This window comes from Terrapene carolina, unplaced genomic scaffold, assembly GCF_002925995.2.
Source record: "Terrapene carolina triunguis isolate 2854851 unplaced genomic scaffold, T_m_triunguis-2.0 Scaffold62, whole genome shotgun sequence".
NCBI lineage: Eukaryota > Metazoa > Chordata > Testudines > Emydidae > Terrapene > Terrapene triunguis.
The window spans coordinates 34,374,768-34,396,471 of NW_020664413.1; the positions used below are offsets into that span (position 1 = coordinate 34,374,768).

At 40.4% G+C, this 21,704-nt stretch overlaps 1 protein-coding gene across 12 annotated transcripts in view; it reads right to left on the reverse strand.

The window, feature by feature from the left end:
- LOC112111154 (sodium channel protein type 2 subunit alpha-like) overlaps positions 1 to 21,704 on the reverse strand; it is a 122,523-nt gene that overhangs the window by 88,413 nt on the left and 12,406 nt on the right. For 2 of the 12 annotated variants that reach the window (XM_026647548.1, XM_026647549.1), the window contains exons 4-12: positions 21,518 to 21,646; positions 20,408 to 20,499; positions 19,171 to 19,407; positions 18,175 to 18,238; positions 14,025 to 14,166; positions 12,975 to 13,181; positions 8,573 to 8,863; positions 4,827 to 5,162; positions 1,012 to 1,144 (exon numbers count right to left, since the gene is read on the reverse strand). In XM_026647548.1, coding sequence (XP_026503333.1) covers positions 1,012 to 1,144; positions 4,827 to 5,162; positions 8,573 to 8,863; positions 12,975 to 13,181; positions 14,025 to 14,166; positions 18,175 to 18,238; positions 19,171 to 19,407; positions 20,408 to 20,499; positions 21,518 to 21,646 — 1,631 coding nt within the window. Of the gene's footprint in view, positions 1 to 1,011; positions 1,145 to 4,793; positions 5,163 to 8,572; positions 8,864 to 12,962; positions 13,182 to 14,024; positions 14,167 to 18,174; positions 18,239 to 19,140; positions 19,408 to 20,407; positions 20,500 to 21,517; positions 21,647 to 21,704 lie in introns of all 12 variants that reach the window. The other 10 variants (XM_026647552.1, XM_026647551.1, XM_024206492.2 and 7 more) reach the window with 10 other exon arrangements.

The following is a 21,704-nucleotide window of genomic DNA, read 5'->3' on the forward strand; positions in this document are numbered from 1 at the left end:
CTATGGGTTGAAATTTGCAAACTAAATTCAAATTTTTAAGCCTTGTACACTTTGAGGCTTATCTTTTAGGGCTTGGCATGAGATGTGTGAATGAGGAATTGAGTCATTCTAATCAGTCAATGAAAATATATGAATCAGGAAAACAATGGTACAAGTAGCAATACTACATGTGGGGGATGCTGCAATGCTCGAAACAAGAATATAGTGATGGGTTCAAGAGGTAGGTTGGAGAAGCCTTGTTAGGATTTGAGTATGGTATTAATGTTGCAGGTGTAGGCAGCGTAGGAATAGAAAAAAAAAAAACAAAAAAACCCACCACCAGAAAAGGGGCCTGGAGGAAATAGGCTTAAATTTATCTTAATTGAAGAAACTTCTGTTTTCTTTTGCGTTTCTCTTTTCTCTTTTTATTATTTTACTTATTTAATTTAAAAGGTTCTTCCATTCTAAGATCAAAATGTTTCAAGACCAGCCTCCAATACTTCAATCCATTCAGAAACCTAAATTACCTACTTGCATGAAACAAACAAACAAACAAGAAAATAGGGCTGGATTAACTTCACTGAGGTTTTGTAAACCTTTCAAACTATTTTGGGGATTTGCAAAGCTAGTTTTATTTTATTAACATTTTCTTCCTATTAGTTTAATCCATGTTTTTTACTTTCAAGAATATATTTAATTCATAGAAACAAGCATTTTCCAGTTAACAGGAATCTTATGCTAATTATTAGGAGCAAACACCATCCCATGCCAATAACTAGGCTAACAAAAGTGGATGACCAATATAAAGAAGATACGCTTTAATCTATGTCGAATAATTTTTTCTTCCCCTCTATTCCTATCATTTTCACTGTATCCAATTTTCCAATTTTGTTTTTAATAGGATATTTCTTCTCTGCCCCTCTTTTTAGTCTCCCCAATGCAACCATAAACTTAACACCTTTGCTTAATTTCAGACTCAATTGAAAGTAAATTCATCCATCTGTGGTTTTGTTCCTGTTTTTTTAAACACACCTTCCATTGTGTTTGTGAGTATGCTGGCTATACTCATTGCTCTGTGCCTTATAGTTGGATCTTCCAGCAAATCCATTGATATTTTATAAGAACTTGACCTCCTCTTCTTTGTTTCTATTTCTGAAGTGGTGCTCTGCAAATTAGATATAGATTAATTAAATTAAATTCAGAAATATTGTAAGCAGACACCAAACATTTCTATAATGAATCTGAGCTCCAAGGAACTCATGCTACATGCACCTTCATATTTATGCAATGTATTATGTCAGACTTTTATTTGTAATATTAACCTACCATATTCAAAAAGTATTGTTTAGTTATTTCCAAAGTGTATTTCTGGACACTCCTATCACTGATAACTTATACAGCACTTCACATTTTTGAAGTGCTACACAAACATTAACTTATTAATTCTGAAATCAGTATTATTAACCCCATCTTGCAGATGGGAAAATTGTAAAAGAAAGAAGTTAAGCAACGTGGCCAAGGTAACACAGCAAGTCAATGGCAGAGCTGGAATCAGAAGTCTGGAGGTTTCTGGCTCCCAGTTCCAGGCTTAGTGCACTAGATTAAACTGTCTCATTTTACCCTCTATTTCCAGACTGGATCAAAATGCAAGATACACATGGAAACTAAAATCTCATGTAAGCTAACTTTATGTAATAATTATTTTCCTCTCAACTGAAATTTGTAATGTTTTTCTGTCAGTTTATTATTGCTCTCATGACTAGGGCTTCGTGTCTGTTACAGAGGTCGCGGAAGCCATGGGTTCCGTGACTTTCCGCAACTGCTGCAGTGACCGGTGCAGCTGACCCCAGGGCTGCCCAAGCAGCTGGCCCCGGGGAACAGCCATACCGGCTGCTGCTGGAGTGACTCCACAGCCAGCCGCACTGGTACTGCTGGTGTGGCCCTGAGGCCAGTCGCACCGGCCAGTGCCCGGGGCAGCCAGAGCAGCTGCTGCTTGGTGGCCCCTTGCAGCTGGTGCTGCTGGTCCCCCTACCCCAAGTAGCGCCCCTCCCCTCCAGCTAAGATTTAGTCAGGGGTATATAGTGCAAGTCATTGACAGGTCACGGGCCGTGGATTTTTGTTTATTGCCCATGATCTGTCCATGATTTTTATTAAAAATATTGTGACAGACCCAGACCAGTGGGGTACAGGAGTCTGGTAGAGGGCAAATATACTGGTCAGTGGATGAGTAGTTTTCTGTTCCCTGCGTGACCAGAGCAGGGGCTGCACTAGAGTAATCAGGAACCTGCTAGAACCAGTTAAGGCAGGCAAGCTAATTAAGACACCTGGTGGCCAATTAAGAACTTACTAGAATCAATTATGGCAGGCAGGCTAATCAGGATACCTGGTTTAAAAAGGACCTCCCATCAGTTAGTGGGGGGTGGGCACACAAGGAGGAGGGAGTGAGAAGGTGTGCTGCTGGAGGACTGAAGAGTACAAGTGTGATCAGGCTTCAGGAGGAAGATCCTGCATTAAGGATAAAGAAGGTGCTGGGGGAAGTCCATGGGGAAGTAGCCCAGGGAGTTGTAGCTGTCACGCAGCTGATACAGGGGACATTGTAGACAGCTGCTATCCACAGGGCCATGGGCTGGAACCCAGTGTAGAGGGTGGGCCTGGGTCCCCCCCAACTCCTGATCGGACACAGGAGGAGTTGACCTGGTCTGTGAGAAACACCAGAAGGGAAGGTCTAATTTGGAAATGGATCTGGCCTCTCCCTGACCCACTAGGTGGGACACAGAGACTGTGGGGATTGTTCTCCATTTCCCCCATGCTGGCCAGTGATGAGGTTAGCTGAGTGAACGGCAGGTTTGAGCCTCTATCAGAAGGAGCCAAATTGAGGGCTGCCGTGAACCTCTGAGGTGAGCAATTCCACCAAAAAGCACAGGACCCACCAAGGCAGAGGAGGAACTTTGTCATAATACCCATGACTAAATTGTAGCCTTACTCATGACTGACTCTTCTTATGAGATATTCACTGTAAAGGGTATCTACTTTTTATCAACTTAAATTCAATTACCAATAAAAGTCTGACAGAACTGAGCCCAAGCATGCCAATTTATTTTTAAGTAAGGAAGGGTAAGGAGGATGAATCTTGAAATTAACACACTGAAGATATACTTGTACTTGCAGTCACGCCCTGCATATACATATAAAGAGACATTGTGTGTGTGTGCAAGCGTGTTTGAAAATTTCTACACTAAAATAAATAAATATTTTTAAGAAAATAAAATGATAACACATGGAGTGCATGATAAGGCTCACATTAAAATTGATATAATTGTCTAATGGTCTGATTTTCTCAATGAGTAAGAGTTCTGGAAAAAAATATTTCATTCCAAGGTCATGTCACATTCACAAAAAGTCTGGACATAGGCACCGATTCCGTGGGTGCTCTGGGGCTGGAGCAACCACGGGGAAAAATTAGTGGGTTCTCAGCACCCACTGGCAGCCAGGCTCCCCTCAACCCCAGCCCCACCTCCTCCTCCTCCCCCCCGAGCGCGCCACGTCCCCGTTCCTCCGCCTACCTCCCAGACACTGCCAAACAGCTGTTTGTCAGCATTAACAAGCTCCAGGAGGGAGGGGGAGGAGCAGGAATGTGGCGTGCTCAGGGGAGGATGCGGGGAAGAGGCGGGGCAGAGATTTGGGGAAGGAGTTGGAATGGGGACAGGGCAGGGGTGAGAAGAGGTGGGGCGGGGTCTCATGGAAGGGGTGGAGTGGGGGCGGGGCCGGGGGCAGAGGAGGGGTTGAGTACCCAGGGAAAAGCGGGGAAGTCGGTGCCTATGTCTGTGGATACAAGGAGCAGTTTATTGTTCTGTATTGTTTGAAATGATAGCTGACAGGGTGGACAGATTTTCCCAATTTTACCTGCTATAGCATGCCGCATATGTGCTTTCAAAAGATATGCACAGATTCTGGCATTTGGGATGGGCCGTTGCAGGTTGGATTTCATGGTTACGGTCTTCTAACTAATTATGATCCTGTCCCTCCACCTCACACATGCACAGTCCACACCCCTCCCTCCTATGGGCTCTGATGGCCTAAAAGCTCTCCTCCCTGGCGCTATGGGATTCTGCTGAACTTTGGTGCTGTTGCTACCTGTAAAGATTTCCTTTGACTAGAGAAATCCCAGGATGAGGTTCTCCAGAACACATTGCACACTAGATCCCTTTGTTCATCCTTCCCTCCCCATTAAAATCTGGCATGCTTCTAGGTAGCGTAACCTTAGTGCGACAAATTTAATCAGAGCATTTCTGAGACCATGTGCGCACACATTTGTACACAGACATGGGAAGAGAGAGGAAAGTCAGGGACTAGTAAGAAGCTTGTCAGGAAACAGAGACAGAGGGAGTTTGAGAGTGAAGGAAATAATTGGACGTAATGAGAAAAAGGGAAGGAGGGGATACACTAAATGTTTAGGAAGCCAAATGTCTGAATTTTGGGTCCTGAAACAGAACTAAAAATAGCCCATTATGCATGCTATTCAGTATTCAGTTCTGTACACATCCTTACTGCATACGTAGACACTAAATGTTCAGTAAATTTGGTATTTCAGCCTATTAGTTCAGAGTGTGTTTGCAAGTACATGTAGTAAGTTCCGGATTAATATATAAAATCATTTTAGACCTATTTTATTATACTAAAAGTTATTGCAGGATGCAGTAACATTCACAATTTGGCCAACCAGGGATCATTCCCAAAGGATTTCATTCTGTAGAAACACAGGCTGATGCAGTAACAAAAGGCCATCATGCCTGAACTATTTAAAACTTCCTTACATTGTCATCAGTAGTTGGTTTATCTATTATCACCTCTGGCAGAAGCTGACAAGTAGGCGACAAGAGTGATGTTTGTCCACCAACCAAGGAAACCACTCCATTGCAGTCCACAGTACTATGCATCTTCCCGTTCACTGGAAGCCTCCTTGATGACCCACTGCCCTGACTAATGTTACTATTGTGCCGTTCATGTCTGAGTGGCACAAAAAGAGAACCTCTTCTGCTATCATTATCTTCAAAAGTGCTGTGTTCATCATCGGCAAAGTCATTTTCTGATCCTACATCCTTTACTCGACCTCTAAAGCTGAAAAGACTCGTTCTGCTGTTGCGCCTTGGGGAAAACAGGGAGTCACGAATGCTCAGCAAAGACTGTAGGAAAACATAATTAAACTTATTATTTGAAAATTTTAAATATATAAGAACACATTTCAAGGTAAAACCAGTTAACATGCCCTAAAAAGTCTTTTCAAACCAGATTTAAAAAAACAAACACATTTCTGGGGTTGAAATAAAACAGAGAAAGAGTACAGACATAACCACCAGAGATCACTGTTCATCTGAGTTGCTAAATTTAAACCAAAAAGTAATTATTTGAAAAAATCTGCATTAGGCTATGTTACCTTTCACACTATTCTGAGTATCTGGTAAACTTTCTGGAAATTCTAGAGACCTATTTGTATTATGCATCCAGGAGGTGAATGCATGGCTGGGCAGATGGTGTCACCAAGAGGGCTTCCGCTTCCTTGACCACGGTGTGATGATGTTCTGGGAAGAACTGCTGAGTGGAGATGGGGTCCACCTATTGAGGAAGGGGAAGAGTATCTCTAGATACAGACTGGCTAACCTAGTGAGGGAGGGTTTTAAACTAGGTTCATCGGGGATGGAGACAAAAGCCAACAGGTAAGTCCAAGACATGGAGCCCTAGGAGGGTCAGAATCTGGGGGGAGCATGGACCGTCATAGCAGAGACAAGGGAGAGACAAGAGGGAACATAGAGGGGAAATCAAATCAGTATCTTAGATATCTGTATATTAATGCAAGAAGTATGGGGAATAAACAGGAAGAACTAGAAATACTGATGAATAAACACAACTATGACATCACAGAGACTTGGTGGGATAATACACATGACTGGATCATTGGTATTGAAAGGCACAACTTGATCAGGAAGGGCAGGCAGGGAAAAAAGAAGAAGTGTTGCTTTGTATTTCGAGATGTATACACTTGAACTGAGGTTGAGACAGAAATGTTGAAAGTCTCTGGGTAAGGATAAAAGGGGTAAAAAACAAGGGTGATGTCATGGTAGGGGTCCACTGTATATCACCTAACCAGGAAAAGAGGTGAATGAGGCTTTTTTAAACAACTAACAAAATCATCCAAAGCACAGAACTAGGTGGTGATGGGGAACTTCAACTACCCAAACATCTGTTAGAAAATAATACAGCAAGACACAGATTATCCAGCAAGTTGGCGACAATTTTTTATTTCAGAAGGTGGAGAAAGCTACTAGGGGACAGGCTGTTCTAGATTTGATTTTGACAAATAGAGAGGAACTAGTTGAGAATTTGAAAGTGGAAGGCAGCTTGGGTGAAAGTCATCATGAAATGGTAGAGTTCATGATTCTAAGGAATGGTAGGAGGGAAAACTGCAAAATAAAGATAATGGATTTCAAGAAGGCAGACTTTAGCAAACTCAGGGAGTTGGTAAGTAAGTTCCCATAGGAAGCAAGTCTAAGAGGAAAAACAGTTTGAGAGAATTGGCAGTTTTTCAAAGTGACATTATTAAAGACACAAGAGCAAACTATCCGATTGTGTAGGAAATATAGGAAGTATGGCAAGACACCATCCTGGCTTAACCAGGAGATCTTCAAGGATCTGAAACTCAAAAAAGGAGTCCTACAAAAAGTGGAAACTAGGTCAAATTACAAATGACGACTATAAACAACACAATCATGTAGGGACAAAATTAGAAAGACCAAAACACAAAATGAGATTAAGCTGGCTAGAGACATGAAGGGTAATAGGAAAACATTCTACAAATACATTAGAAGCAAAAGGAAGACCAAAGATAGGGTAGGCCCATTACTTAATGAGAGGGGAAAGACAGTAACAGAAAACGTGGAAATGGCAGAAATGCTAAATGACTTTTTTGATAATTAAACAAATAAGCAATCAATTTGCCAACACTGAAAAGATAATAAGGTGATAAGTAACAGTCAACATGGATTTGCCAAGAACAAATTGTGTCAAACCAACCTAATAGCTTTCTCTGACAGAGTAACAAGCCTTGTGGATGGGGGGAAGTGGTAGATGTGGTATATGTTGACTTTAGTAAGGTTTTTGATACTGTCTTGCAAGACCTTCTCATAAACAAACTGGGGAAATACAGCCTAAATGGAGCTACTATAAGGTGGATGCATAACTGCTTGGAAAATCATTCCCAGAGAGTAATCGTCAGTGGTTCATAGTCAAGCTGGAAGGGTATATCAAATATGGTCTCGCAGGGATTGGTCCTGAGTCTGGTTCTGTTCAATATTTTCATGAATGATTTAGATAATGGCATAGAGAGTACACTTATAAAGTTTGCGGATGATATCAAGCTCGGAGGGATTGCAAGTGCTTTGGAGGATAGGATTAAAGTTCAAAATGATCTGGACAAACTGGATAAATGGTCTGAAATAAACAGGATGAAATTCAAAAAGGATAAATGCAAAGTACTCCACTTAGGAAGAAACAATCAATTGCACACATACAAAATGGGAAATGACTGCCTAGGAAGGAGTACTGCGGAAAGGGATCTGGGGGTTATAGTGGATCACAAGCTAAATATGACTCAACAGTGTAACACTTGCAAAAAACTGAACATCGTTCTGGGATATATTACAAGGAGTGTTGTAAATAAGATACACAAAGTGATTCTTCCACTTTACTCCATGTTGATAAGGCCTCAGCTGGAATAGTGTGTCCAATTCTGGGTGCCACATTTCAGGAAAGATGTAGACAAATTGGAGAAAGTCCAGAGAAGAGCAAGAAAAATGATAAAAAACATGACTTATGAGGAAAGATTAAAAAAATAGGTTTGTTTAGTCTGGAGAAAAGAAAACTGAGTGGGGGACATGATAATTGTTTTCAAGTACATAACAGATTGTTAGCTGAAATAGCTGTTGATTCTGTGGAAATGAAATGATGCATTCAGCATTACAGTAAAGTGGTAATTGAATGTTGAAAAAAGAGAAAACAAATCACCTTTCTAGGTATAATGCAGAGAATTACTTCAATATGAAAAATGCATACATTTCCATCATTTCGTGAACCTTTAGAGTATTATAAATGTGTGTGTAATGAATATGGACTCATTAAAATAAAAACAAAAGAAGAATTGACAATGGTTATTGACTACTAGCATTAAATACTACTACATCATCCTAGACCACAAGGACACTAGAACAGCAAGAATGAACAATTCCTGGACTACCTTTTAAGGTATATGAAAGCACAGGTTAGGAGATTTTAGCTGTGAGTAAATGTAGATTTCAGTGGAAAGTAGTGCATGTGTTTATATTATCATAATATCAAGCTACTGAACAGCTGTTTTATTAATATTATTTTGGGGAATGTTTTCAGGGTTTACTTAAGTAACACAAAAGCTTTCCCTTAATTATCCCCCTCTTTTACAATCATGCAGTTTAGTCACAATGCTGTGCCTTATATATTACTACAACCTCCATGTCAAACAGATCACTGTGCTAAAAAATTAAAATTGCATTAGTTATAACAGTACCTGGTGGGGGGAAGTGAAATGCTTTTCATATGTCAGTCTATTCCCTTCCAAAGAGAAACGGAAACCTTTTCTTCTGATATTGTCTTCTGAATCGGATTTGGGAAGCTTTTCATCATCCAACTTGTCCTCTCCTCCAGAAAACTCTCTCTGTCTTCTTTTCTTCTTTCTGTTTCTCCTTTCTTTAGCACTCTTTGAGCTCAACTTCGATGCTTCTGAAGAACTCTCCGAGAGCCCACAAATCCTATCTTCACCACCAAAATCTCTTAACTCAGCAGCCGCTTCTGCTATTGCCTGGTATACCAAAAGGTTGACTACTTATTAAAACACTAAAATATCAAATATGCATTTAACTACCAAATCCTTTACTACTTACTATAAAAAGTACAGTCCATCCTTGTTTTCCCAAATTTACTCCAAGTGACTTTTATGTATATGGCCAAATCCTACTAATTTCTGCAAAAATGTCACTTGAAATAATTAGTAAATGCAAAGTAAGTGAGGAGAACAGGATAAAGCCCATAATGTATTATGGAAGCACTGATCACAACTTTATAGCTAAGGTAGAGTTCTGTTTTGCACTTAAAGCACTGACTCAATCTCTTTGTTCTGTATGATAAATACAGCATCTCTGCCTCACATCAGCATTTGCATACTGGATTTAAAGAGTATTTTCTGAAAATTGGTTAATATTAATTCAAACTTGTCTCCTTTAAGAAATTTAGTATCTGTCTTGGTATTTTTTTTGTCCTGAATGACGTTAACAATGGGAAAAATACAGAAATTCAAGCTCTCCATACAGTTAAAATTAATCAAAACCTTATGCACAGACTATATTTGAAGAAATCAGCTTGTAATTAAGCTACATTTGCAGATTTGTATCTAGTTGTATATAGCATTGTATGTAATTTTTATGATTATAAATAACAGACACGTTCATGTAACTCTTAGGTGGGCACTTTGAGATATCAGAGGAAACTTTGCGGATACAGACTAACACGGCTACTACTCTGAAACCTGTCAACTAATCACCATCATTCCTCTACAGCTAATTTTGATTAAATCAATTCTATCTGTTACAATGAATCAGGAAGTAAAAGGAAGACTGCATACATGTCAAGAATTCTCACTGGTTGATTAAATAGTCCCACTGTCTCTGTTCTTTAAAGTTTCTGTAGCTGCATACTAGCTTGAGTCCCCAGGACACTGCTTTCTTATCTCCACTATCCATTCAGGCAACACTGCTGGAGGAACTGAGGCTGGGGGAGGAGGGGAGACGTAAAACTGCTGGAAAAGCAGTCAGCATGGTGGATGACTCACCACCTACGAATGAGGGGTTTAAAAAGGTCAGTTTGGGCCTGGCCCCTCCTGTCATTCACTCTGAACAGGCTGGGCAGCACAGAGGCTCCGGTGCATGGCTTGCTGCAGGACCACATGCAGTCAAACAGTGAGCGGGGAATAGCGGGGGGGACGGACCCCTTCCCCATTTCAGGACATAAAAAACAGGCAGGAATTGCACACGGTGGCAGGGGGGAGTGGGCACAGGTTCCCTGCTCCATAGAACCCCCATGCAGGAGCGGCGCCAGGGTTTTTGGCGCCCTAGGCGGGGGTCCTTCCGCGCTCCCGGTCGTCGTCCGCAATTCTGCGGCGGGGGGGGGGAGGGGTCCTTCCGCACGCTCGGTCTTCAGGGCACTTCGGCGGCGGGTCCCGGAGTGAGTGAAGGACAAGCATGCAGTGATATTACACTTGCGAAGGTCAAAGACTGATCAAGTTGGCCAGGGTGCATTTGTTACCCTATGGGAGGGTGGCGAGCCTGGGGTCTGCCCCGTTCGGGCGTTGAGGGCCTACATGGCAATATGGTGGAAGGGAGAAGGCTCCCCTTTTTGTACACGGAGAAGGGAGTCCCCTCATGGCATATCTATTGATTACCATGTTGAGACGGGGGCTAATGAGGTTGGGGCTGCCAGCCCATGAATTTGGTTCCCACTCATTCAGAATAGGGACGGCTACGGCAGCAGCACAGATAGGTATGGAAGCAGAGGCTATTCAGGCAATCGGGCACTGACAGTCTAATGCATACTGATCGTATGTAAGACCGCAGGTGGAAAATCAACTTTAATCAGTTGTGTTCTCATTTCAGACATGGGACAGCCGGCTATACACACGAGGGTGTGGATCTGTGGGCACAGTATTGTGTTTTGGGTGCATAGGCACGCATCCAGGTTCCCCGAGGGCTCCCAGTTGGAGTTCGGTGGCGAAGCATTACTCAGTTGCAGGGACAGCTCCAGGCACCAGTGCAGCAAGCGCGTGCCTGGGGCGTCAAGCCGCAGGGGGCGGCGTGCCGGTCACAGTGAGGGTGGCAGTCAGGCAGCCTTCGGCAGCATGCCTGCGGGAAGTCCGCCGGTCCCGCGGTTTCGGCGGCGGGTACGCCACCACGGGACAGGCAGATCACCCGCAGAAACGCCGCCGAATCCGTGTGACCACAGACCGCCCGCAGGCATGCCGCCGCAGGCCGCCTGACTGCCGTGCTTGGGGCGGCAAAAAACATAGAGCCGCCCCTACTCAGTTGGCACACGGAGGGGCATGTTATGGGATCAACTGATACTGCTGTTGTATGCTGTGTGGGCGTGTCAGCGGCCACCGGATATATTGGTGATACATCTGGGAGAAAATGATCTGGCAACACTTAAAGGGGTGGAGTTAATGCTTCGAATTAGGAGGGACCTGATGCAGATCCTGGCAATTTTTCCAGGCATTAGCATTGTCTGGTCGGATATGCTTCAGCACAGGGTCTGACGGGGAGCCATGAACCCCGCCAGGGTGGACAAAACCAGGAGTATGTGAATAGGAAAGTGGCCAAATTCTTGTTGCCTTTGGTGGGGTGGGGGAGGGGGACACAGTAATTTCACATTCTGGCATATTCTATGGGGCACCGGAGTAATTTCAGGAGGATGGGCTGCACCTGTCAGACTCAGGTACTGCCATATTTTTGGCTGATATAAAAGAGGGCATTGGGAGATGTCTGGGAACCCGGCTGGGTGTGGGGAGGAGGCAGCCAAACTAATGGCTGGCGCCTCCTTGTGGTGGATGTTCAGTGCAGGTACTCCATAAATTAAGGCACAAAAGAACAGATAAATGGCTTGGAAAAGGAATTAAGGAGAGGTGCTTGGTAATTGAGCAAGCTGGGGCAGTTGGGGACTCCTCTGATTGGTACAGCAGGGAGCCAACCCCCCATCAGTATAGTCCACCTTAACCCTTCCTACGAGCGGAGGTGGTCGGTAAGGTCCCAGCAAGGGAATTGCTGGAGGGACCTGGATGAAAAGGGGGGGAAGCTGGTGGAAGCCCCCCCTCCTCGGAATTGGTTGGAATTGGAGGGTCCCGGCAGTGGATCTGCTGGAGGGACATAAATGGAACGGTGGGGGGAAGAGGCTGGAAAAAGCACTCACCGCCCCCGCCCCCTGGTGAATTGTGGAGGTTTTCCCTTGCTCTGCACATTTTATCTGCCAGGTTAGTCCCAGACATCTAATAATAAAGTTGTGGCCTGATTAAATCCTAGGGTGAACAGACAGCAAATGTGAAAAATTGGGATGGGGATGGGGGGTAATCGGAGCCTATATAAGAAAAAGACCCAAAAATTGGGACTGTCCCTATAAAATCAAGACATCTGGTCACCCTATTAAACTCATATCTAATGTCTCCTGTCATTCTTTTGGCATACCCAGACAATCACCAGTACACTTCAAATGCAAAGCAACTGTAAAACCAATTTAACTGGTTGGCGCATTCTGGCTTCTTTTCACTGCTCTGGTGGATGTCCTTGAAACGTTTTAAAAAATGATTTAGGTTTGATATTACATATATTTAATTCACTGGACATATAGGATGGTATAATACTTTTAAGTTTCTTGTTTAATATGTTCATCTATAACATTTTAGATTACTTTTAAATATTAAAATCCCGGACAAAAAAAAAAACACTTTAAAGTGGAATTAAGGCTGAGAGTAAATATGAGCAATTTAAAGGCAAAAAACATTACAGTGATGTTGTAATTATCCCCAAATGAAGTATTATAAACTCAGGAAATCCAGAATTAAGGTTACTGTAAAAAGAAATCCAAACACAGTAAGAAAAGAAATGTACACTTAAGGCACTCAAACAACCCCAACTCATTTTTTGCTCATTTTGAATCTCCATTAACACTTGAGTTTAGAAATTTCTTGAATGACAGACCCATTTTTAGGTGTACCTCACCAGTACTATCACAACAAATCTGACATAGGTAAAAAAAAGTGGAAGCTTTGTTGTTTTCCTAGTTTCCACTAAATTATATACTATCTTTCACTAATTTGTGTGTGCAATGTTATATTTTTAGGTAAAAGAATAAAAATGTACAGATACAGATACCTGAGCTTCTTCTTGTTGCTTTTTCAGCTGTTCAAGCATCTGCTGAAATTCTGCCTCCTTCTGCTTTGCTTCTTCTAGGGTTGCTTGATTCTGTTCTTCATAGGCCATGGCAACAACAGCCAGGATCAAGTTAATTAGATAGAAAGAGCCCAGGAAAATCACCAGAACAAAAAATATCATGTATGTTTTGCCAGCAGCACGTAGAGTCTGGGAGGAAAATGATACAACTGATTAATTTGATAATTATACAGAATTTAAGAATTAGGAAAATGGTTATGTGTCTATATCAAAGACAGTTCATATTGAATATGACAATATTTATTTTATAAACCAAAATGAAAACAAATGCAAAATGTGAGTGTGTGTATGAGAGAAAGAGATAAAGGTGGTGTGATTTAGGAATCCTGTTTTACTTATGGGGGGGATATGAGATTTTAAGAATCATCTCAAAGAGGAGACGATTCAAAGTAAATAATTAAAAAGAAATTTGTGTGTGGGATTTTTAGGCACTGAAAAAGTACTAGTTGTATCTTCCCCTTTGACTGGCCAGAATACCTAAAAGTAGCACCATCAGTAATATCAACTAAACAATAGATCCTAGCTTATTGTAAGAATAAAGCCATGAATTCGTGGCTATCAAAATAGGACTCAAGGTATTTAAGACAGGACTACCACCTTTTGAAATTATAACAAGTATTCACTGCTTAAGCACAGTATTGCAGTTCTGAAGGTAACAAATAACAATGTTGTGTCAAATGAAACATGATACAGTCATGAAAATGGGTTCTGAAAACTTGTGTAGATTTATACAAATCATGACAAATCCTGTAGCATGTGTTTCACAATTCTGTATGATCCTGCAAGTTTGGGATAAAGGTCCCACCTTTGAAAATCCTATTAGTCTACAATGTTCCCCAATAACATTTTATGATTGGGCGTCTTAATTTTTAATACACCATTATGTAATAAGAAATGTAAAGACCATTCTTTCTGTCATAATTGATTTTAGACCATTAACATATCAAAACATAGTTTTCACTACATTCTCACCAGTTGATAAAGGTTTTCCCAGTAATCCTGAGTCATCAGTCGAAACAGTGACAAGAATGCCCAGCTGAACGTGTCAAAACTCGTGTAGCCATAGTTGGGGTTTCTACCAGCTTTTATACATGTATATCCTTCTGGACATTGACTTAAAAAAAGAATTAATTTAAATTAATTTGGTTTTTTTAACAATGGTAAAAAGTAAAAATTGTCCTTCAACTGAATAACTTTCACTAATGAATAGGAGACTCATTGTGGATTACTAAATTTTACAAGTTATCAAGAACTAAATGGGAAAGAGATTAAAGATATTGCATGACAAACTGTACCATATACTCCCCTCACACACATACACACTCCCTCCCTCTCCTTGATCTGTTCAGGGTCTGCTGCTTATCTGCTCAGACTCTGGCTGCCACAAACTTTTCCTCTGCAGCACTGCTCAGAGTCACCTGCCCCCAACTGCAACCACAGGAGCTTCACCCAGGTGATGTGTACTTCTCCCAGAAGCTCTGTGTTATCTCTACCAGGACACTAAATATACAGCTTTATTGGAAGTAACTTTCCCCTTTAACCCAGGAATTCCATAAAAGATGCTACTGCTTCCCCAAAGAGGACTACAAGGGGCCCAGTGTATGAGAGTATATCTCATAAATGTAATGAAATTACAGTACTATTTGGTCCCACTATACATATTTACTGCTGAAATTTGTCTGGAAGAGGAGCTGGACCATCAGATTTCTTGGTAATCTGTTGATCAGTCAAGCTGGAAATAGTGAATTTCAGAATTGGAAAAAAATAAAAGGTCTTACCTGTGGATTTTCTTTCTAGAACCTTGCATGTCAGTTTTCACAGTGGGTGGTTCCCCATCTCACAGCCCAAATGTCTGCTATTACCCTGTCGGAAGAACTCTCTAGATTGTTAGCTTACAAACCTGAAAGATACTATGTAAAATTTTAAATGTGCCATTCAATTCAAATCTTTTGCTGCAGAGCCTTGGCACAAAATTTAAAGATTTTTTCAAGGAATACAGTCTTCCTTTCAAATTGTTTAACAAGGGAGCAATAACCAGAAAAAAATCTGGACAAGTGAGGGTCAGACCAGAAGACGTGGAAGGTTCTAGAAAGAAAATTCATAGATAGCACAGAATTTTTACTTCTCTGTCCCCTCCATATCAGTCTTCCCCTTGGAATATGGAAAACAGTAAATTATTCCTAAGGAGGAAGTAGGATTTAATTTAACCATATAGAAAATTGAAAACTGACAAAGATTACAGGGGTAGCATGTTCTGTAACATCTTTCTACCAAACACTGCATCTGCAGTGAATCTACAGTATTGGGGTATTAAACATATGGCCTGTGGTCCAAATCCAGACCAAATGGTGTAGTTATAACATGGCCAGCATGACAATCAGAATGTGCAGAAACTCAGGTTTAATTTAAAACTATAAATATGTTTCTACTTGTCATGGCTACAGAAATAATTTTCCAACAGAAACAGAGTGTAAACTGATGTAATGAAGTATGCCTGAATCTGCAGAGAGAAACAGTCAGAAACAATGAGACTGAGGGGGTTAACTCCGCTGTCCCGTATTAATCGGATTGAAGCATCTGCTGTATAGCCCAATGACATAACTCTTCCATTTTTGATTTTCCAACTGGACCTGGATGAAAATAGGTTAATCACAACCTGATGTTCTGAAAGGGAGGCTGGTCCAGATGACATTCCCTTAGGCCTAATGCATTATCCTGAGTCAGTAGACTGACTTTACTTTTTCTTTTACACACAGAAGCTTGAGGAATAGAATGAGAGCTTCTGCCCAGACCATAACCAGATCTACCTTTCCTGAGTTTTTCTGCCTTCCTAGCAGTTTACACACACCATGTTTATAAAGAATCCTCCATTGGAGGAGGAAGAGTGACAGTGATGGATCACAGCATTAGACAGGTTATACTCCATGGGGAAATCCTGGCTCTGCTGAAGTCAATATGGAGTTTTGCCACTGACTTCAATGGAGTCAGGATTTCAACTCATGTCTCCTTCTTCAATCACATCCCTTGAGTCACATAGGAGCCCTGAAGTATCTCCCTTACATGGACTCTGGAATCCTTGCAAACAACCAGCTTCTCGGGACCCAAAATCAGATAGCTGTTGCTGAATAATACAGATGAATTTGCAAAGAGAGGTTAGTACAGCTCTGGATCAAGATCTTTTATGTACTGATTTACTGAAGTGGGAGGCTGGAAGTGACCAGAACAATCCAAAGATGGTGAAGTTTTGTAAGGGCTCTGACTGGTTCTTTCCTATTCGCTCAAATACCTGTTCCCAAAGGCATGTAGTGATGGCTGCTAAGGCTGTATGTTGCACTGAGCCGTGAAGGGGACCTGATAAGAAATGTACACTTTTATTTGAATGGAGGGATGACATGATCTCTATGAATACTTACAAAAGTCTGATAAAGTAGTGCTGTGCACTGAAAAATGCTTCCTGTTGTAACAGAAGCTAAATTATCCCTGATGACTTCTTAATCATATTATCTTCAGCAGACCTCCAGGAGGTTTACCTTCACTTTCTGAAGTCTTACAGGAATAATGCTGTAGTATGGATTTCAGTATTTCCATCTGGAATAATTCCTTTGTGGATTTATAGAGAAACCAGACATCTAGAAAAACGATCATTTCTCTTTGTATTACAAAAAATCTTGTGCACTTTCCAAAGTATCTGTCTCTCTAGGGTATTGCTCTAATATGTTAGGGATAAACTATTGCATCTTTCATCTTCTGAGGTTACAAAATATTTTTGTTGTTGATAGTGTTGGTTTATTTTAACTTTGGGGAAAGGATAAACTTGTCCCTGGGACAGTGAATCAATTCTACAGAGTGTCCTCCTCTGATAATCTCAAGTACCCATTTCTTTGAATTGGTTGACTCCCATTGAGGGCTTTATAAATTACTTTGAGAAACAAAACTGGAATTTACCCCCCACTTCCACGCTGCTAATTCTGGCCTGGTCTAGTCAGTGGAAACTTCCTTATAGCCTGCTGAACCATAAATTCATAGCAATGTAGGACAGGAAGGGACCTTGAGAGGTCACTTAGTCCAGTCCCCTGCACTGAGGTAGGACCAAGTATTACCTAGACCATCCCTGACAGTTGTTTGTCCAACTTGTTCTTAAAAACCTCCAGTGATGGATATTCCATAACCTAGGTAAGTTGTTCCAATGCTTAATCACCCTTACAGTTAGGAAATTTCTCCTGTCTAACCTAAATCTCCCTTGCTGCAATTTACGTCCATTACTTCTTGTCCTGTCCTCAGTGGATAAGCAGAATAACTGATCGCTCTCCTCTTTATAACCTTTTACGTACTTGAAGACTGCTCGCCATTTCAGTGCAGGTCTTGCCAATGTGCCAGCTGAGTTTCCTTGGAGACTGCTCAAATGCTTCAGCATAGGTCTTGCCAGCAGGGATCTTCATCTTTGTTCTGGCAGCTGCCTAGTGTATGTGAGGATGCGTAATGCGGAAACATTTCTTACCCTTTTGGTTCCCTGTGTTGTCTGTCTGCCATTTCTGAGGGGGAGCAAAGGTGCTGTCCTTCAAACCCTCCTCAGAATGCCAAAAGGACATTTTTTTGCTTTGACAGTTTTGAGGAGAAAAACCTTGAAGCCAGTGAATAGACTGGGAGACGTTTCATTACAAATCTTTAAGAAATCCTGTGAAAGCTCTGCTACAAAAGGAGGCCCAGAGGCTGCAGGTGTGCAGTTTGGAAGCTGAGAATTCTACAGAGCTCTTCTTAAGCCCAGGCTCAGAACAAAGATCTGATCTCCCTCTAGCTGCTGTGGAGATGGGGAATGCCAACTACGAAGACTGTCTAACAAGGAAGAGATGGAGACAAATATTTTAAGTCATTCATAGTACAACTGCTGTCAGCTGAAACTGGATTTTCAAGTCCAATAAAGGTCTCTAGAAAGCAAACTGATATTACAAAATATTTTTATTTTTAAATTTTTTACCTACTTAGTTCAGATGTTTTCTAATATGAAAAAATATAGGTTGATTGACAGTGCAGTTAGCTAGCTAAATGAATTATTTAGGCTGTGTTGCCAAAATGTTACATCTTTTTTATACAAAGCCACAGTATAACATACAACATTTCTTACCCTGCATCGGAGCTATTACCACAAAGCAGGGCATCTTTTTGTCCCGCTAAACTATAAAAATGACCTATAAAAAAAAAAGAATTTTAAAATGTTATAATATTGAACTAAAGGAATGCTGCATTTAGTTACAGTGCTGTACAATAAACATCAGTAGCTGCAAAACCCATTTTGCTAAAAAGAAAATGGACTCACGAAATTTAGTTATTTAAACATAAGAGAATAGGCAAGATAAGAATTTAAACTAGTGCACTTTAATTAATCAGCAAGAAAATAAGACAAACGTTTCTACAACTGTAAATATAGTTTATTGTTAATATTCTAGTTAATATTAATTTCTCATTCATTTCCAACTACCAAAAGGCATGTATGATAGAAGGGTACACAAATATACTCACATATACAACATACTTGTGTGTTGACTGATTCTAGTACACTATGTTTCATAAAATCTTCATACAACATGTATAGTCAGTCTTTGCTCAGAAGTTAGACAACACAAAGGCCTTTTCCTTAAAGGAAAGGTCTCTGCAAATGAATACTATAGTCACTAGCAGTGCAAGAGAGCTACTTTAAAGGGGATTATTGGATAGACAAGTCCAAAGGAGGCTTATATCAAAGAGATAGTACAGTTATAATTCAAGTTACCACACATTGTGAAAAATATAAAAGTTTTATTTAGAAAGAATTCTCAGTTTAATGCCAGATTTTCAGGGAATCTGATCTTTAAGCAATACGAATAGATGTACCAGTATGCCTAGAAATGAACATACTTGAAATCACAATCCTTTGTGGGCTTGTCTTCACTACTGGGGAGATCAATGCTGCTGCAATCAATGCAGCGGGTGTCAATTTAGCGGGTCTAGTGAAGACCCGCTAAATCAATGGCAGAGCGTTTTCTGGTCAACTCCAGTACTCCAGCTCCCTGAGAAGAGTAAGGTAAGTCGACGGGAGACTTCAACCATAAACATTTAAACAACTTATAGCAGTAATTCTTACGTTCATCTTCAATGTACGCCTTCCAGTCAAACACTGTGTCATTAATGAAGAATGAAGCAAATCTATTTTCAGAAGAAGATACATTTAAGGGCCACAGCAAACATTTATGCCTCAAGTTGCCCATGAACAACTGCAGCCCTATTAGTGCAAATACACTCAGACAAAACACAGTCAGGATCATTACATCTGAGAGCTTCTTCACAGACTGAATTAGGGCTCCTACAATAGTCTTCAAGCCTGCAAACAGAAAGGGATTTTTACTGTGACCTTAAACATTTATTTTAGACATAAATTAATATGAGTTGTTCCAACACTATTAAAGATTTCATGCATCGCTCTACATAAATGGTTGCAATGTTTTTAAAATTAAAATTTTACACAACAAGTCTCATAATTGGTGAAAAAAATGATTAGCTGAACACTGGTTAATTTGAAAGTATGAACGGAAATTAGTGGCATGTATTCCAAAGCACTTGTTTTCACAGAAAAACAAGTGACTTATTTGTGCTTTACATGAATTCCACGTAAAAAAAAAATATTTCTAATTTAAATTTTTTTGCTGATGCCTCTTGCTCCAAACCTTTGTTAGTGTTTTTTCAATGATACAATACATGGGTATAGCAAAAGTAAAGATCTTGTTATGTTGTAAATTTTAGCTATTGTATTATAGTGTACCCTATGAAACGAGATGGTTTGGTAAAGAAAGGCATCTTAAGATAATAAATACCTCATGCAATGCCCATGCTATTCTTTATTATTTTATTCCTTTCTCTTTATTAGTGATTCAACTTAAAAAAAAAACTGATTGAAATTTTCAATCCCAAGTATCCCTACAATAAATGGTAAATTTCACAGTAGTAAGTAAAAAATTATTAATTTGGATTCTAATGGAGGAGAGAAATTTGACATCATAAGATGCAAATTACACAGGCTGCATACTGCAATTTTCTCATGCAAGAATTTGTTAAACTTAAAGGCTGATTGTTAAAAGAAAATGTTAGAAAGGCAAGGAATCTTTAAGTGAAATTTAAAATCTGGATTCCTCTTTTGTGTGTGTATAAAAGTCTAAAGGCTGGGAAGCAAGAATACTTACGTTAAAAAACATGAGAATTCACAAGAAGAGTCACTCAATAACAGTAATTTTTAAAACAACTGTTTTTACTGCTAGTGGATCAAGTGTAATTGAAAAGCCCATAAAACCCTTAAAGTCAGCCTCAGTGTTTAACCTAGCTCTCACCTGGAATGACTGATATTGTTTTCAATGCTCGGAGAACTCTGAATGTTCTCAATGCTGAGACGTTGCCCAGGTCCACAAATTCTGTCAGATATCTGTAATAGGGGAGTTCACACAAACACGACAGCACACACAAAATTAAACAGTTGGAGATATCCGGACCTAACACCTGACTTAATAGTTAGAATAATAACATTGTAGCACTGGGAGGGGCCTTGAGAGGTCATTTAGTCCAGTCCCCTGCACTCATGGCAGAACTAAGTATTATCTAGACCATCCCTGACACGTGTTTATCTAACCTCCTCTTAAAAATCTCCAATGACAGAGATTCAACAACCTCCCTAGGCAATTTATTAACTCCCCAGGTACTTCTTACCAGGGATTACAGAAATAGTTTTCAAAGCTCTCAATACTCAAAGTTCAAAGAGCTGAAACATTGTCTAGGTTTACAAATTCTGTTACATGCCTGTAGGATTAAATCAAAGTTATTCAGAATTTAGACAGTGTGTAACCCACACCCCTCCTGGGTGTGGTGTTCTGTCCCATCTAGTGGCATCGAGACCACTTAGAGAGATAAAATGAGTCTGTTCTACAGCCTTAGCTAACAGTCAGTTGGCTTTTAGCTCATGCAGTAGAGGCTCATGCACTAAGCTCCAGAGGTCCGAGGTTTGATCCCGTCTGCTGACGACCGGGGTCCGTCGGTGTTACAAGAGCTTATGCTACTTACCTGGATCTTTTATCTAGACCTTTTTGGTGATCTTAAAACCAAATAATTACATTAATATATTCTCCTTTCACTGGAGTTCACCCTACATTAATAAGCTCTAGGAACTACCAGTTAAATGTAAATTTCAAATGAAGTGGACAACCCTGATTTTATTTTTGAAAACTTAATTAATGTAGACTAGGATGGCTACATTATGCAGTGAAGACAGAAGGATGACTTCTGTTTTATACTAGTGGGTGAATGTCATTTCTACTGTACATTATATAAGTGTGTAAAAGATGTAACAAGATTTGGCTACAAATCACTCTAAACACAGCAAAAACATACTTCAAAAAAGCTAACTGACACTCCACAGTCAGTTTTTTTTAAATTGTTACTTTACTTACGCAAATGTAATAACTGTAAAATCAAGCCAGTTCCAGGGGTCTCGAAGAAAAGTAAAATGACCTATACAGAAGCCTCTTGCAAGAATTTTTATAAGGGATTCAAATGTATAAATTCCAGTAAAAGTGTACCTGAGAAAAAACGTCCAAACAAGAGTTAATGGCCCTAATCAATCAATAATGTGTCAGT